This window comes from Amia ocellicauda, chromosome 3 (genome assembly GCF_036373705.1).
Source record: "Amia ocellicauda isolate fAmiCal2 chromosome 3, fAmiCal2.hap1, whole genome shotgun sequence".
Taxonomy (NCBI): domain Eukaryota; kingdom Metazoa; phylum Chordata; class Actinopteri; order Amiiformes; family Amiidae; genus Amia; species Amia ocellicauda.
The window spans coordinates 38939608-38956429 of NC_089852.1; the positions used below are offsets into that span (position 1 = coordinate 38939608).

General features: G+C 37.3%; 1 protein-coding gene across 2 annotated transcripts; it reads right to left on the bottom strand.

Moving 5' to 3' along the window:
* Nucleotides 1-1271: 1271 nt before the first annotated feature.
* pcf11 (PCF11 cleavage and polyadenylation factor subunit) lies at nt 1272-16098 on the bottom strand. Of its 2 annotated transcripts, none has more exons than XM_066699369.1 (16): nt 15731-16098; nt 12782-12907; nt 11572-11757; nt 11095-11280; nt 9736-10730; nt 9447-9633; nt 8823-9081; nt 6651-8350; nt 6378-6483; nt 5959-6075; nt 5440-5554; nt 3538-3721; nt 3131-3286; nt 2744-2836; nt 2382-2417; nt 1272-2228 (listed from the first exon to the last, which is right to left on the bottom strand). In XM_066699369.1, the coding sequence occupies exons 1-16, from the start codon at nt 15896-15898 to the stop codon at nt 2010-2012; spliced, it is 4833 nt and encodes a 1610-aa protein (XP_066555466.1). In that variant the 5' UTR covers nt 15899-16098; the 3' UTR covers nt 1272-2009. The 2 variants fall into 2 exon arrangements, with proteins under 2 accessions (XP_066555466.1, XP_066555465.1); XM_066699368.1 differs by having other exon boundaries at nt 8439-9081.
* Nucleotides 16099-16822: the final 724 nt, after the last annotated feature.

Below are 16822 nucleotides of genomic sequence, written 5' to 3' on the forward strand. Positions count from 1 at the left end.
TTTCCTCTTGCGGCCACGTCCAGGGAGTCCCATAGGCCTTAAACTTCTTAATGTACTCACAGGAACATCAAGCTCTTTAGAGATGGTCTTGTAGGAACATGCTTGGCTATTACTTTCTTTCTAACCTCCTCAGACAACTCTTTGGTTTTCCTTCTTTCCATGTTGTGTGATACACAGAGATACAAAACAGCAGTCAGTACTTTTCTCCATTTAAACTGGCTGAATGAGTGATAATGCGATTGAAGACACCTGTGATATTGATTAAAATAGAATGGCCTGGCTTGAGGTATCACTACAATTATTTCATATAACTTCTAAAGGGTATCAATAATATTGTCCAGGCCATTTTAGAATGTCTTTATAGAATAATCAAGAATTCAGTGATTTTTTTTTTTTTGCTTTGTTCCACTGCAAAACAGACATGCATGTATGGATGACAAAATATCTTGTAATTACAACTTTTTAGGGCAAATGGTGCATTATTTGAATAAAATGCAAGGGTACCAATACTTTCGGCCACATCTTTAGAAGATTACTGTCTTTGGTTGCGGGGCAACTACGTGACATCAGTGAGGTACTCAAAACTTTAACACAGACTTATGGCCTTGGATGAGTTTTTCTAAAAATCAGCTACACAAAACTACTTCACCTGGCCTCTCTGGAGCAATATACAAAGGTTAAATTCTTACATGGGTTACAAAATCTTGCTGCAACAATGGTGCAAATGTATTTGTGGCATCTAGAAAAAGCACTATCCCCCATCAGTAGAATTTAGAGTGCTTATTAAACTAGTGCTTGTAGAAAATGAATTCCCCATTCACTATTTCCACTGTTGAAAGTTAAGCATATCTATATCTATATATAAAAAAACTTCTAGCTCATAAAAATACTAATTTTGACACTAAACTTACATTGTTTGCACTAGCCTAGCATTGCCACTTTTGAATCTTTTTAAAACCCAGTTTTTCTATGGAGATTGTTTTAATACTGCAGAACTGAATAATTAACTCAACTTATCTTTGAAAAGCATTTAAATGTCCCTCATTTATAGGAAATATAAGTTGTGAAGGTAAAAGGAACCGTTATATATATATATTAATACACCAACTTGGTTTTGTTCACATACAAAAAAATAGACACGTATTGACTTTATTCAATTTTATTGTATATTTTGCCAATGACAAACTAAAAGAACAAACAAAAGAAGTTATGGGGGAAAAAAAGTAGGAAGCCACACCATATATACATTTAAAACACACAAGAGTCCAAACAATCTTTCATATTTATTTTATTGAATGTCCAATTAAATTGAGCAGATGCTTATTCATCAACCCTTCCCAAAGACCTGAAAATAAATAACGTTTAGAATTCTCAAATTAACACTTTACGCCGAAGAAACCAGAACCACAGACGGATTCACAAATGATTCTAGTCAATGTGTGAAAGTCCCCATCAAATGAAACTTAATTTACACTTCAAAGTAAAAAGAAAAAAACAAGGATGTTATTAGCTTACCTTTTGTACACTCATCCAGAAACAAATAAATGAAAAATCCCCATTTCATATGATCTAGATTCTCAAACCAATTTCTTTCCAACCTTCAATATTTCCCAAAATGACATTACTGCTGAACACTACCTTAAAACAAATCTTAAATGATCTCTAGTAGTATTTACAAATTTGTTGAACCTCAAAAAAAAAAAATCTGAAATGCTAATAGTATATTGTGTATATCAGTATTACACCAAGGATAGCAAAAATAGCTTTATTTATAAATTAAATCTTATACATTTTTTTTCCCCAAGGTACATGTTCACAGAGCATTCACACAGCAAAACAAAAAACACCTGCAGGTTGCAGGCAATTCAAAATACAAAAATGTATTTAATGTATGCATAGCTGAGGACCCTGCCTCAGGGCGTATTAGTATAAAAATATTTTCTTTACAAAACAAAAATACAGTACTATGCAGTCTCGCCAATAAAAAAAGGGGAGAGGGAGCAGCATTCTTAAAAAATAATTGCACTGGCGTCTTGAGTTTCAGTCTCCAATTTTACGTCCGTTTCTTCCTTAATATTGCCTTCTGTGCAGCTGCTCTGCAAATCCGGTTCTTGTTTATCACACTGATATGTCGACACATCTTCAGATTCTTGCTTTATTAAAGTACTTAAAGGATTTTCCACTGGTGCCTTACTAGGAGATGGACTGCATTCCACAAACGAAGATGTCTTTGGAGAAGGAAGTGGGCAACAAAAAAAAAAACATGACAAATGTTAAAGATTAAGCACAACATCAAATAATGAAAAAGGTTACAATTAAATAAAACAGATTTGATGTACATGTGATTTGTTGTACCAAAAAAAAAAAAAAAAGATACTTACATTTTTGTAATCTTCATAACATGATGGGTGGTATGTCTGCAGAGGTGATTAAAAAGTACAGATTATCAATAGACATTCATGATGGCTACAAACAGGACAGTTATAAATACAACAGAATTAATGGAATACATTCTATGATTCCATTTAAATAAATATATAAAATGAAACCCCACTTGTGCCACACCAGACTTTGTTCCAATGAACTGTCTGGCTCTTCCTATATCTTCAGCCAACCTCCCCTCACCATATGTACTTAAGACATTATTATTAAGCATTATTACAAGAAAGAGATTAATCAAGTGAGAGCCTTTTTCTGCTTATGACCTATTTTTAGATTTCCGATTGCTCAGTATCTCACATACCTTTTCATCGACACGGATGGCATTTTTAAGGTGCCATTCCTCCTCTTCCTCTTCCCAGTACATCTCAAACTGCTCCTGACAAATTTCACAGGACTTCACAGAAGGAAACGGGAGAAGGAAAAGAAAAGCATGTCAATAATGTGGACACAAACTGGTACAGCTGTACTGTTTAAAAGCAAAACATCTTCCATCCTTGTCTCATGAATTTCTTTGCAAATCATGGAAGCATTTTAAACCTGTCCAAGCCATGCCCCTTCAATGTCAGCTACTGATTGTGCTTAAGAGAAGGTATTGTGCAAGCTAAAATCATCCTAAACTAACCTACTCGCTCCACATTTATTTCTGAGGTAAGGACAATGTGGAGAAATTATCAAAGCCAGGACCCACCTCGTGCACCACATCTGGAGCTGCTTTTACACTCTGGAATTCCTTCTCTTTCGCAGCCTCCTGGGTTTTTTGCACTACTTCCTCGTGAACCTTCTCGAAGAACTGACTCTTTGCTCGCTCCTCAAGATCGGCTATTTCTTCAAATTCTATCCAATCCTGTTGGGAAAGATGAAAGAACAATTAGACAGTGAATGAGAACCCTTGATTATATACACCTTTAAAAGCATGGATTACAAACAAAACAGTATTAATCAAGACAAAGCAGTAACTGGAACTGATATTTTCTTTCTTGCCATTAACATAGATTACGTTTAATGTGATAAGTGTAAAAAGTTACACAGCTTTATTTGTTTTAGCTAGATTTATTTTAATAACCAGCTGCTTTTCAACTGCAAAACCAGGCTTACCGTCAGACTGTAGTACCACCTCCTATGAGTAACCTTCTTGCTGATATCCTTCTCAGACCTGTTTTGACGATAATGCCAGTCCAAGTGGTCTGCATACACATCAGTCTGTGATGCTGTAAACCTCATCCCACAAGAATAGCACTGGATCCCAGTGTAAAGTCTATTAATAACACTGTCGTATCTCCTGTTGGACAAACCCAGGAACATTGAGAAATCGGTAAGAGGCACTTGGTTAGCAAATTCCCCCTTATGACTGTTACTTTAACAATCTAGTTCAATTAATGTCAAGAATAAACCAGTTTGCTGAAGATATATATACATATATTTTTTAAAACCTTTTAAATAAAACACTATATATATATATTTTTTAACAAACCTTTTAAACACACACACACACACACATTATATATATATATATATATATATATATATATATATATATATATATATATACACACACTCACCTAAAGGATTATTAGGAACACCATACTAATACTGTGTTTGACCCCCTTTCGCATTCAGAACTGCCTTAATTCTACGTGGCATTGATTCAACAAGGTGCTGAAAGCATTCTTTAGAAATGTTGGCCCATATTGATAGGATAGCATCTTGCAGTTGATGGAGATTTGTGGGATGCACATCCAGGGCAAGAAGCTCCCGTTCCACCACATCCCAAAGATGCTCTATTGGGTTGAGATCTGGTGACTGTGGGGGCCAGTTTAGTACAGTGAACTCATTGTCATGTTCAAGAAACCAATTTGAAATGATTCGACCTTTGTGACATGGTGCATTATCCTGCTGGAAGTAGCCATCAGAGGATGGGTACATGGTGGTCATAAAGGGATGGACATGGTCAGAAACAATGCTCAGGTAGGCCGTGGCATTTAAACGATGCCCAATTGGCACTAAGGGGCCTAAAGTGTGCCAAGAAAACATCCCCCACACCATTACACCACCACCACCAGCCTGCACAGTGGTAACAAGGCATGATGGATCCATGTTCTCATTCTGTTTACGCCAAATTCTGACTCAACAGAAAATCGAGACTCATCAGACCAGGCAACAGTTTTCCAGTCTTCAACTGTCCAATGTTGGTGAGCTTGTGCAAATTGTAGCCTCTTTTTCCTATTTGTAGTGGACATGAGTGGTACCCGGTGGGGTCTTCTGCTGTTGTAGCCCATCCGCCTCAAGGTTGTACGTGTTGTGGCTTCACAAATTCTTTGCTGCATACCTCGGTTGTAACGAGTGGTTATTTCAGTCAAAGTTGCTCTTCTATCAGCTTGAATCAGTCGGCCCATTCTCCTCTGACCTCTAGCATCAACAAGGCATTTTCGCCCACAGGACTGCCGCATACTGGATGTTTTTCCCTTTTCACACCATTCTTTGTAAACCCTAGAAATGGTTGTGCGTGAAAATCCCAGTAACTGAGCAGATTGTGAAATACTCAGACCGGCCCGTCTGGCACCAACAACCGTGCCACGCTCAAAATTGCTTAAATCACCTTTCTTTCCCATTCAGACATTCATTTTGGAGTTCAGGAGATTGTCTTGACCAGGACCACACCCCTAAATGCATTGAAGCAACTGCCATGTGATTGGTTGGTTAGATAATTGCATTAATGAGAAATTGAACAGGTGTTCCTAATAATCCTTTAGGTGAGTGTATATAATTATATATATATATATATATATATATATATATATATATATATATATATACACACACACACACACACACACACACACACATACTTTATATATATATATATTTATTACACACATATATACATATACATATTCTACCCAATCTCTCTGGAAGTATATCAAGGAAAATGTTTGGTGTTGTGAACACTGAAAATGAAATATAAAATCAAATTCAAAGAGGAATTGGCAGGGTACTCACTGTTTCATGTCTTCTATCACAAAGCCAGTAAGATCAGGTACGTCTTGATCATCATCTTGTTCCTCCTCCTCCTCCTCCTCTATCACTGGCTGAGACTGAGCAGGTACTGTTTTTTCTAAAAGGTAATGAAGTATTATAAGACATATGGATATAGTTAACATTTTCATAGCAGTTAATTACATATACAGCTCTGGAAAACCACTGCAATTTTTTCTTAAATCAGCATCTCTACATGTATGGCAGCCATTACATTCCATTCATATTTTTATTTGGGAGAAATGTTATCAGTAGTTTATAAAATAAAACAAAAATGTTCATTTTACAAAAACATACTTATAAAGAGTAAAACCAGAGAAACTGATCATTTTGTAGTGGTCTCAATTTTTTGCAGAGCTGTATACACACAAACATATTAAATTAAAGAATATATGACACAAAAATCATTCATAAGCAAATTAATACAAATCAAAATTACTTTGTGAAAAAGCATCAACAGTAAAACAAAGAAAGTGGTCTTACCACTTGGTGGAGCCTCTGTCTGTGCAGGTTTAATTATTCCAGTAGATATAAGCTTTGTTAACAGATCATTGACATCCACCTGCCCAAAATGACTTTCAGGAGTTGTGAACTGTGATCCTAACAAAATAAAATAATTGTTATAGAAAGCTGTCAAAACAAATAATAAATGCATCATATCAAGCACAAATGTAATACCACAAACAAACTGATAAATGTAGTACAGAAAAGGTGCAACAGACAATATTACACACAGAAGAGCCTTTTGAAAGGGGACATTTCAAATATGGTGCTTCATAGGGGGAAGACCATGTTCGATGAACATAAAAACCTTAAATTAACCCTGGATAAAATAGTAAGTTTGGAAGAACTTATTTGATAAAACAATAACTAATCGCCTACTACTTGTAAAATATCCATACCTGGCTGATTAAAAGGCACAGTGTTCTGAGACTGCGGTATAAATGGCTGCCCTTGGCTGTAAGGAGCTTGAGGTTGGTTTTTATTCAGTGTAGGCAGCATGTTCATCTAAAGAAAAGGGAAAACCACACAACTTTTACTTGTGTTTGTGTGACAAGTTATACAAGTAACAATGAAGTAATGAAGATGAACAGTATAGAAACACAGGACAAAAAGGTTTATTTTTCTAGCTATAATTCAGCAAAGCATGGTGCTAATGAAAGATAAATACTTACAGTTTGTTGTGGAATGAGGTTTCCAACTGGCACAGAGGTGTTCAGGTTTCCCACTGCTGAAACTGGAGCACTGGGATTATAAAAGGGTGTAACTGGTCTGCAATATGAATTAGGAAATCCTGATGGTCCAGCAGCTGGTGGCCCATTAAAACCAGATCCTTGAGCCATATTCTGCTGTCCTTGAAATGGCTGAGGTGTGCCACTGAACACATTTAAAGGCTCCCCAAATCCAAGATTAGACATGTTGAAATTTGATGGCTGTTGACTACCCTGCCCCTCAAATGGCAAAACAGAATGTTCATTAACCCTCAGTCCCTGACCCTGTGGTCCCAATTGGTTTTGAAGGTTTGGAGGCACACAGAACCTGGGAGGACCTGGCTGACCTGTTGGACACTCAAACCGTGTGATGGTTGGCTGCATTGGCTGTCCCTCAAACCTGAGAGGGCCTTCAAACCGTACTGGGCCTTGCTGACGTAATGGGCCCTCAAACCTCATGGAACCCTGCTGACTAGGAGGCACATCGAATCTCCCTGGGCCTTGTTGTGGACCACCAAATCTCATCATCCCATCAAATCTGCCAGGACCTTGTGGTACATGGGGAGTGTCAAACCTCATAGGCCCATCAAATCTTCCAGGTCCTTGCTGTATTTGAGGACTATCAAATCTACCTGGACCCTGGCCTTCAAATCTCACTGAAGCCTGCTGTGCAAGTGAACCATCAAATCTGCCAACGCCCTGAAGATGCGGCCCATCAAATCTGCCGGGACCCTGTTGACCCTGAGGTTCTTCAAATCTGGCAGGACCAGGTTGCATAGATGGACCATCAAATCTACTTGGGCCATCATACCTTACTGGTCCTTGTTGTACTGGTGGACCTTCAAATCTCCCTGGTCCTTGTGGGCCATCAAACCTTCCTGGACCCTGCTGATGTTGTCCATCAAACCTAGACGGACCAAGATGCCCTTGTGGTCCATCAAATCTTCCAGGTCCATGCTGTCCTACATTAATATCAAACCTCCCTTGTGCGTGTGGTCTTGCTGGCCCATCAAATCTGGGCTGACCCAAGTTACCAGTTGGCCCATCAAATGTCATTAAAGGCTGTGGGCCTTGTGGTCCATCAAACCTACGAGGGGGAATTGATCCTTCAAATCTTGATGGACCTGGTTGGGAAAGGGAACCATCCGAAACATGTGGTGGGGTCTGTCCAGGAGATTCACAAAGTATCTGGCCTTGTGGTGCAATTCTTCCTTGACCTGGAGCTACATCAAGTCTGGGGGTAAGTTCTCGGTTTAGAGTACCCTCATCTTCAGGCAGTGTAAGAGATAGGTCACCACTGGATGGGACTTCAAATCTTTGGCTAGGGCTGGCTTCATGCCTTGGCAATTGGTGACTTATGTCTGAGCTGAGTGGTCCATCAAGTGAAACAGGGGACTTTATAGAAGGTACATCAAAGCTGACCAACTGGTCTGAGTGATCTGGTGACTTTTTAAAAGTGGGACCTGAATTTATGGGCGTTCCATCAGTTTTACTTGGTTCATCAGTCCTAGAACAAGATTGAGGTGCTGGATCTTCAAGTTTAATTCTCTCAGCTGTTCCAACAAATCTCCTCTGCACTGCAGTACCCACTGTACCCTTTTCTTTTTCACTTGCTTCATAAGATGGCCTTTGAGTTTGCAATCTATCACATGGTTCTCTGCCACCTGCAAATAAATAATTGAATATTAATTCACCATTTCTTTGTGAAAAATAAAAATAATTGAGTAACATTTAACATTTAGTTGCACTTGCCTTCAGTCTTAAACTTTAGCCTTTCATCAGTACCACTATATTGACGAGGATCATCTCTTGTTCTGTATTCCTGTCCAGGCTGACATTTGTGCCTGGTCATTTCTCTTTTCTTACTAGTTAAATCTTTTGTAACTCCTAAAGTAGCATGCTCTTCACACTTGTCTTTACTGTTTTGAGACAACTGCTTATTAACTCCATGGGATCCTCTACCCTTTAAGGGAGAAGGGCGCCTAGACCCTTCAGTACTGGGTTCCCGTTTCATAACCTTGCCAACCCCAGTCCTTGTTCCAGGGCGCTCTGTGGATGACTCACTTTCTGATAAAAGGGTTTCATCATTTGAGAAGCTTTCGTCCTGACTCTCATTTGCATCCCAAACATCATTACCTTGATGCTGAACCTGTGTTCTTCTTAACTTAGCTTTATGCTCAAAATAAGTAATTTCTGCATCTGACAAGTTTGATTGCGAGGGTGGAGTTGATAATAAAGGTTTCTTTTTTGGTCCAAATTGTCCATCTTCACTTGTTCCATCCCAAGAATCAGATCTCTGTTTCTCCTCTTGGTACTGAAACAACTGTTTAATTTGGTGGGCCACAACAAGAAACTCTTCCTGTGTAATTTCTCCATCTGCATGCCTTTTGCTAGCCTGAGGAAAAACAAAATGGAACTCTTATTAGAAAAACACAACACAGTATCACTTATCTTACACCTTCAACATTAAATAGAAAAGGCAACATGTTAAAGGCCATTAAAATGTAATTCACAGGCTGTTCAAATGCTCATATGTACATTTAAATAGATATTTAGGTTGCTAAGTATTTGTCAATATAGTATGAAGCCAGGCTAAACATTTTAAATTTAAAGCTTTAGCCACTGGTTTCAGAATCTGCCTTGAAAGTAACATTTCAAACGGAACAAAACAAGTGTTTAATAATCAGTGTCAAGTAAGCTTTTGATGAAACTGGATTTACAAAACCAGTGCAATTAATTTCAAAGTCAGTGTAAACGTACTTTTTTAAGCAGATCTCTTTTGCTTGCAGAGTTTAACACTTCGGGTATTTGCAGATTAGCATCTACACTTAAACGGTGCGGTTTTGGGGTACGAGGAGCACAAATTCTTTGACTTCCAGTCCACTGTGTTTTATGCCTCTGTGGAGTGGGCTTCCCATGCGGCAAACTCTCTTCAACCTGTTTCACGCTTTGGGGGGGGGGGGTTTGGAAAAAAGAACAAAGTTTACTTTATTCCATTCTGCAAAACTTAAATATTTTCTTAAGTAAACAAATCTGTTGAAAGACTTACTATTTGTTTTCCTCCCAACCACTCCTCCACCTCTTTGCATTTTCCTTTAACTCTGAAGGTAGTCGGGGTGAATGTGAATCCCTGCATTCTGACCCTCTTTCTTCTAGTGATCTTTTTGGTCTCCTTGGATCACTGATGTTCTTTTTTGGAGTATTTCTTTCTTCTCTTGCATTTGTATGCTGCATGAACTCCTCTGTGTGTGCATGTCTACCTCCAGATAACCTCCCCTTCCCAGACTTGGGTGGAGAAGAGGATATACTTCTTGGCCGTCTCTTAGGTGATCGCCTGTCTTTTCTCTTTGGAGAATGCAGCAGGGGTGAACGAGAACGGGACCGCGACCTTTTCCTTACATTTGACTTGCTCAGTTTTGAATCCTGTTTTTCAGAGCTCTCGTGTTTGTTTACAGCACCATTGGAAAGCTTACTTCTTGCATTAGAAAATCTGTGCTCAGATGCTTTGCTCATGTCATCCCTCTCCTTTTTGTCAATAAATCTTTTCTTTTCTTTAATCTCATCTTCTTTCACATCTGTCTTATCATGAAGATGTTTACGTAACCTTGGGTCTCTTTTGTTTAATTCAGGGACTTTGATGTTCTCCAAATCAGAACTTTTACTTTTGCCTTGCAGAGACTTATTTAATGGAGAGGGTGATTTGGATTTTGGCTTTTCCTCTACTATGCTCTCTCTTTTCATTGACTTTTTTTCTTGCTTGCTTTGCTTTTCAGATGAAGCATTTGCCTTTCTCTCAGCAGTGTTTAATACGCTTCCTGAGCTATGGCTGTCCTTTTTATTTGGCACTTGCTCCTTCACTTGTGTAGGCTGCTGACCAGTTCTATTCAAACGAGGATCTCTTGTCAAAATCTTAACATCCTGCTGCTGTGGAAAACAGGGTTTGTCAACTTGCACTGTAGTCTGATGAATTACTTTGCCGACTGGAGCAGGTTTACTTGTACCACTGACTGGTGTTTTGATTGTAGAACCCAACTGGTTGGCAGCCTTAAAAACATAACAAAAAAATAATATTTAACATCCATAGTTTATAATATAATACATACATACAGAAACATCGAAAAGATTTAAAAAATATAGATCTAGACATCTCTCCAATTTTTCACTGGCTTTAATGTTCTACAAAATGTTACTATTCAAAGTACTTAAAAACGGGACAAAGCAACTGTACATATCCACTTAATGAAAAGGGTAATTTCACAAAACTGAAACCACCCTCCTCCCAATTACCCAAACCAGTCATTTTAACAAATTGACTTTTAAAATGGACTTTCTATTAAAGTGCCAGTCTAAACAGGATTGAAAATGGCACTTAATAAAGCACTCACAAAAACAATTAAATAAAACTTACCAGTTGGGCTTTAGTCTGTTCAAGCTCTAGTTCTAATTTCTTCTGTTGAAGCTCAATCAATTGCTTTTGTTTTGCAAGCAGCTGTTGCCTTATGATTTGCTCCTGTGTCAAATTCTTCTCAGGTACAACTGATGTATTTGATGTAATTTGTGGGGTACTGGGTCTGGGAGGTGCTATTTCCTCAGTCTATGCAACAAAAAGAAAAAAACATGTTTCAAAATCCATCTTTTTGTATTACTGGGAGTAAATAGTGTATGTACGTGGAGAAAATTTGAAACATTGTGTCCTCAACATTAAAGTAATACAGTATTTATTTTTAAAGCGATAGAAACCAACTTGAAAAGTATGTACTTCTCTCTTTATATTTTGAACACACAACCTTAATCAAAACAGGGATTACTGTAGATCTGGGACAAACAAGGGGGAGAGGAACAATACATTTTTCATAATTTAGTATCAGCTATTTTCTATACTTACCGGTTTTAAAAATTTGGGATTGACATGAATGCTCGAGCTATTCACATTTGGTGGCAAAGGTCTGATTGGCCAAGCAGGATCTATGGCATTCACCGTCCGGTCTAACCCATAAAGTATCTTCAATGGGAAAATGTTCTCCCAAGTGGAGCGCAATTTGAACAGACTTTTTCTAGTGTTCTCATCCACCTAAAATAAAAACATACTAAAACTTGGTGCAAAGTTGGATTTTCCCCAATTCACATTTTGAAATCAAATGCTTAAGCAGAACACTAAACATTGCCATTTACAAACCTTTACAGAGTTAAATTCAAAGCTGTGTGTTTTATACAACATATCAAATTCCCTTCTTCTCTAAAAGGCTGGATTTGAACTGTAAACAGTATGTAGATCCAAATAGGTTTTACGAGGGGATTTTTTATATATATATTATATACACACACACACACATACTGTAAAGACAAGTTTCTTTAAATCCAACAGACGAATTCTCAAAAACCAATTCCTTCAACTACAGATTTAAAAACACTAACCGGAGTTTAACAGCACAAGCACTGCCCTGTAAGTTTAGTTTCCAGAAATAAAAGGTTTTCACTCTATGAATAGTATACATTCAAAGCTAATTATGCAAGTTAGATTGCATGTGCTTAGTGAGTATTTATAATAAAATAAGTGTGACTAGCTTTGGAAATGACAATTAACCACAAACAAAACAGAGTTTAGAACTTTTACATTTCAGTTTTGAACAGTTTAGAAAAAGATCAAATTTAAGGTTAAAACAAATGTACAAAGCATCACTAAAGGCTAATGTTAAAAAAAGTTTACAGCCATGTAAATTAACAATCATGTTACAAACTATAGAACATTAAATGAATATATAGCAAAAACATTAATGTATACAATGAAAACTGAGCAGATGATAAATCAGAAAACTGTAGGACATTCAGACATTTAGAGTTTTGCCTAAAAAAAAAAAAAAAAGTTGAATGCAAATATAAATAAATACAATAGTTGAGCTTAGCACTTTATTTAGTCTGGTTAGCTTCCTCAAATAAGTTAAACAAGTTAACTGCAGGAAAGCAGAACCCAAAAATTAAAATCCTTTCAAGCTACATTAAGTGTAGTACATTGCTAAATATTTGGTCTCAAATTCAAGACATAAGAACAAACAAAATGCTAATTAAAAACAAACAAAACCAAAAAAATCATATACCTTTTCAAAAACACAAATAAATGTAGTGACTAGGTTTTTAGTGAATGCTCCAAGATATTCCCGCCCGACATTCTTCACAATGGAATCCACTAAGTATAAAACTGGAAGCTTCTCAGTAGCAGGAGCCTAGAGTAATAGAAAACTTAACAGTTTAGAACACAGAAAAACATACAAAATAAATCAATCTCCTCATAGGAAATTCTCATTCAATCTTTAACTCTGAAAACCTGCATTAAAACTTGATTCATCAGGTTATAAAGAATATGTTTTTAGTTGCGACAAGTCAATTATATCAAGTAAGGTAAAAATGAAGACCAACCAAAGTAACTTCCATCAAGCATACTAAGAGTCCAGGTGTAGAACTTTCAACACATTACCTTTTTTCCTCTCTCAAGTAATCACTTGTAACTTTAGGTTTAAAGTTTCCCTGTTTTACGGAAATTTGTTTTTGGATGATCATTGAAATGGTAATTGTTTCTAATATAAGCAAATAAGTGTTTAAAAAAAAAAAAAAAAAAAAAAAGTTATTCTTCAGCTGGCATCTTGGAGGGGAAAAAAACAACTCTTCAGTCCTCGGTCTTGAACAGATTTCAAGCAATGCAGTTCCTGCTCAGCAGAACATGATGGGTTCCTTTACACTATTTAGCTATTGAGGAATATGAATGCACATGAGAAGAGAGGAGGAGGAGGAGGAGGAGGAAAGGAAGAAAAAAAAAAAAAAATCTTCCATCAATTCTTCAGACTTTACAGTCCAAAAAAGATCTTCACTTAACAGCATTTCCAAGCATTTGACTGTTCAATTTTTAAAAAATTGAGATAAAAAGAACTGTAATCCATGCCATCAGTGATTTGTTACAAAATAAATACTTTAACCATAATGAAAGGTTCAAGTATCTGAAACCACACTTAAAACAGAAGTGTTTTTGAGTTTTTTGCTTTCCATTCAAAATTAGCCATTCAATTCGCATTTTGCTTAACAACCACAACACCACTTAAGTAATGGCAACATCTAATTGAAATTCAACTCCCAAAATGTATACTTTGCACTTAAACAAAATAAGTATAGGATGGAATGCACCTGGAAGGAAGCTGTAAGCCTACTGTCAAATTAAATCATTAAATTCTCCTTTGGCACAGAACAAATATCAGCTATGGAAGGTACTGATGAGTATAATGAAATTAGTACTGACCACTCATAGAGCAATTTCCCCAAACAAAGGTGCCCACATTCTATAGCAAATAACTGAACTGATGGCCACCCAATTAGATTGTTACTAAAAACTGGGGGAAAAAGTAAATCACTTCTCTAACCAAAAACACAATGAGGATCTGCAGGAAATGTTACATTTACTGCAATCCATGTACCTTGACATTCTATACAGATTAATAATAATAATACAAAATCTACTTATTAATTTTAAATCCTAAATGACACCTGTATTTTAAAACGAGATGCACATTTAGACAAGGGGAATCCTAGGCTATTATGTACGTTTGATATTACGATGCCAATTAATGCACAGTAACAACTGGAAGAACTGTTCTACATTTTCCCATCTTCAACAATGAAGACAGATCAGGAAAAATCTGGAACTAGGCAGTGCTTCTACATGAAAGGTGATAGTTTACTATATGACCTTAAAAAAGGGATTTAAAGTATAAATGCCTATAAATAAGTCAACTCAATTAAAAGGAAATGTGTACCATGATAAGCTGATAAGACATTTCAAAATTAGAACAGGACACGTTTCTCACCCATTAGTTGCCATCTAAAGTACATTTTAAGGATCACATTTGAGACCTTAGACACTGAGAGGACTAATACAACACAAGCAATGCGATTGTTTTACCAATAATTTACACCGGGAAATAAAAAAAGACAAAACCATATTTAATATTTTTTATTGTCACATTTAAAATACCATTCATTCACATTTCAAAATGCAGGTTTTAAGACGAGTAATCACCACTCGACAATCTACTCTTAGCTCACTATTAACCCATCATTGACCCGCAGGAAACATCTGTAGCTCGCCATCAATTTCTGCATTTTAATAATTGAGTGATGCTACTTCTGATTAAACTGAAGGATTGCATTTTCAACCAGTAATTTCGAGAAAAGTTTACGGATTAGTTCTTGCATACGTCTCCGTATGATTAATACAACAGAGTTTATTTAGCGCTATTTTGAATAAGCTTTAATCACACTAGAGGCAGGATTAAGCATGAAAATGATCCAATTCCCTGCAATACTCGTGCGAGACCGACATGACAGGCCCAACACAGCGGCGCACAGGATTAAACTCGTCAACTTGATCAAGTTCGGTACGTTTCTAGTTTAAGACCAACGTTACATGTAAATAGTCTGGTTGAAAATGCAGAAAGCTGAGTATAACCCCATGTCTCAAATTTGAGCAAGAAGGCACTGGATAAGCAAAGCCTCACATGCGTGATCTGCTCGTGACAGGACTAACGCACTGCCGTAGTCAGGCCCAGACCACGTGCTTTCACAGGGTGACGTCACCTTCTTTAAATGGCCGACAGTCTTTCGCCGTCGCCATGTTGAATGAATGTCTACAATTAAAATAAGCGCAAAATGTCCCTGCCACCTTAAATAAACTTTACGATGACAAACAAACATTGCGAGAGGTGTTAATATTCGATAACATACTCGACTGATTTCTGTAGATATTATTAAGTCGGTTAATCAAATTGTCTACGTTGATATAAATTTGCCTTAAAATAAGTTAATTATTCAAATTTCAACTGAATATCTACGGTTTCAGAGCCTGTTACGACGTTACAAATACAAAAACATAGGCGGCTGTAACTAGGCAGGGCGAGTTGCACAATGAGGAGGTGGCCATGTTTGGACTATCTAGGCTACCCTTCGTGTCGAAAATTAAATGGCTGAAATAAGTTAAAGTAAAATTCTATTTTCATAAAAACCTTGGCGATTTGTGCTTCGATAATTGCGACGATATCCTTGGCGAAATTCAGGTTCTCCTCGGCCAGAATGGTCAGCATGTTGATGTGAGGCTTGCTGTTGAAAGTCAAATCTTCCAGGGACGACTGGTACTCTCGGCAGGCATCTTCCCTCGCTGCGTCGTCCGACATCTTTTGTCGTGTACTTCCTTATACTCTACTCCAATCTTAATTTTAAACCAAATTAAATTACCAAAGAGTCCTTTTAAACATTATTAGACATCTTTATTCATTTTTTCCCCGTCGGCTTTCCGAGCGGAACCGTTTTCTCCTTTCTCTTCTCCACAAGCTTTCAATTCTGAGATACAAGATGGCGGCTGTGTCTCAACAAACCACAGCGTCATTCAAAATTATTTATATGCACACTGACGTCAGTGGCTTGCAATTGGTCGGTTTGTGTAACTGGTCTTGTGACGCAGCCTTTGCTCTATAATAAATATTCGAATCCGCAGCTCCAGCTCGTTTTCATTGGCTGTGACGTTGCGGTGGGTGTTGCTTCATTGATCTATGGTCACGTTCATGTAGCGCAGATGTCCGCAGTTTTGGGCGGGTCTGCGCAGATCCACCAATGGGATCGGTGGGTTTCTGCAGATCTGCGCAGAACTGCGGACATCTGCGCTACAAGAACGCGACCTGTGTAATCAGTGGTGAGTGGAATGTCCACCTCTCAATCTGGAATCTGTGTGCAATTCAGAGCATGACTGGGAGGGCCTTAGGACTGTAATTTAGGTTTCAGATGAATACTTTGGGCCCGCGATGATATTATAACATTTTGGTTAATCGGTTAAGTATTACACTTATGATAATTAGCGTATACAAAAAATAACACGACAGAGAATAAACCCGCTTAATTAATGGTTTGTAAATTAAGCAATACATTAATCTTTATTTACTCTGCCGGTTCAACCCTAGGTACTAGCTAAAAAAACAAACATGTTATTAAGTCTGTCTCTTAATTGGATTGGATAATGTAACCAATAAACTATTATTTTAATAATCTGAATATTATGTTTCTTACGTGTCACTTTATTTTTTACTGTAACAATCACACAAATA

What these genes read in the sequence shown, in the direction of transcription:
- pcf11 (XM_066699368.1), bottom strand. Translation starts at nt 15,898, where the DNA reads ATGTCGGACGACGCAGCGAGGGAAGATGCCTGCCGAGAGTACCAGTCG. An exon ending in AAAGAGATCTGCTTAAAAAA is followed by an intron (nt 9,082 to 9,446) that starts GTACGTTTACAC and finishes GTTTTTCCTCAG; the next exon opens with GCTAGCAAAAGGCATGCAGA. An exon ending in ACCTCATTCCACAACAAACT is followed by an intron (nt 6,484 to 6,650) that starts GTAAGTATTTAT and finishes CCTTTTCTTTAG; the next exon opens with ATGAACATGCTGCCTACACT.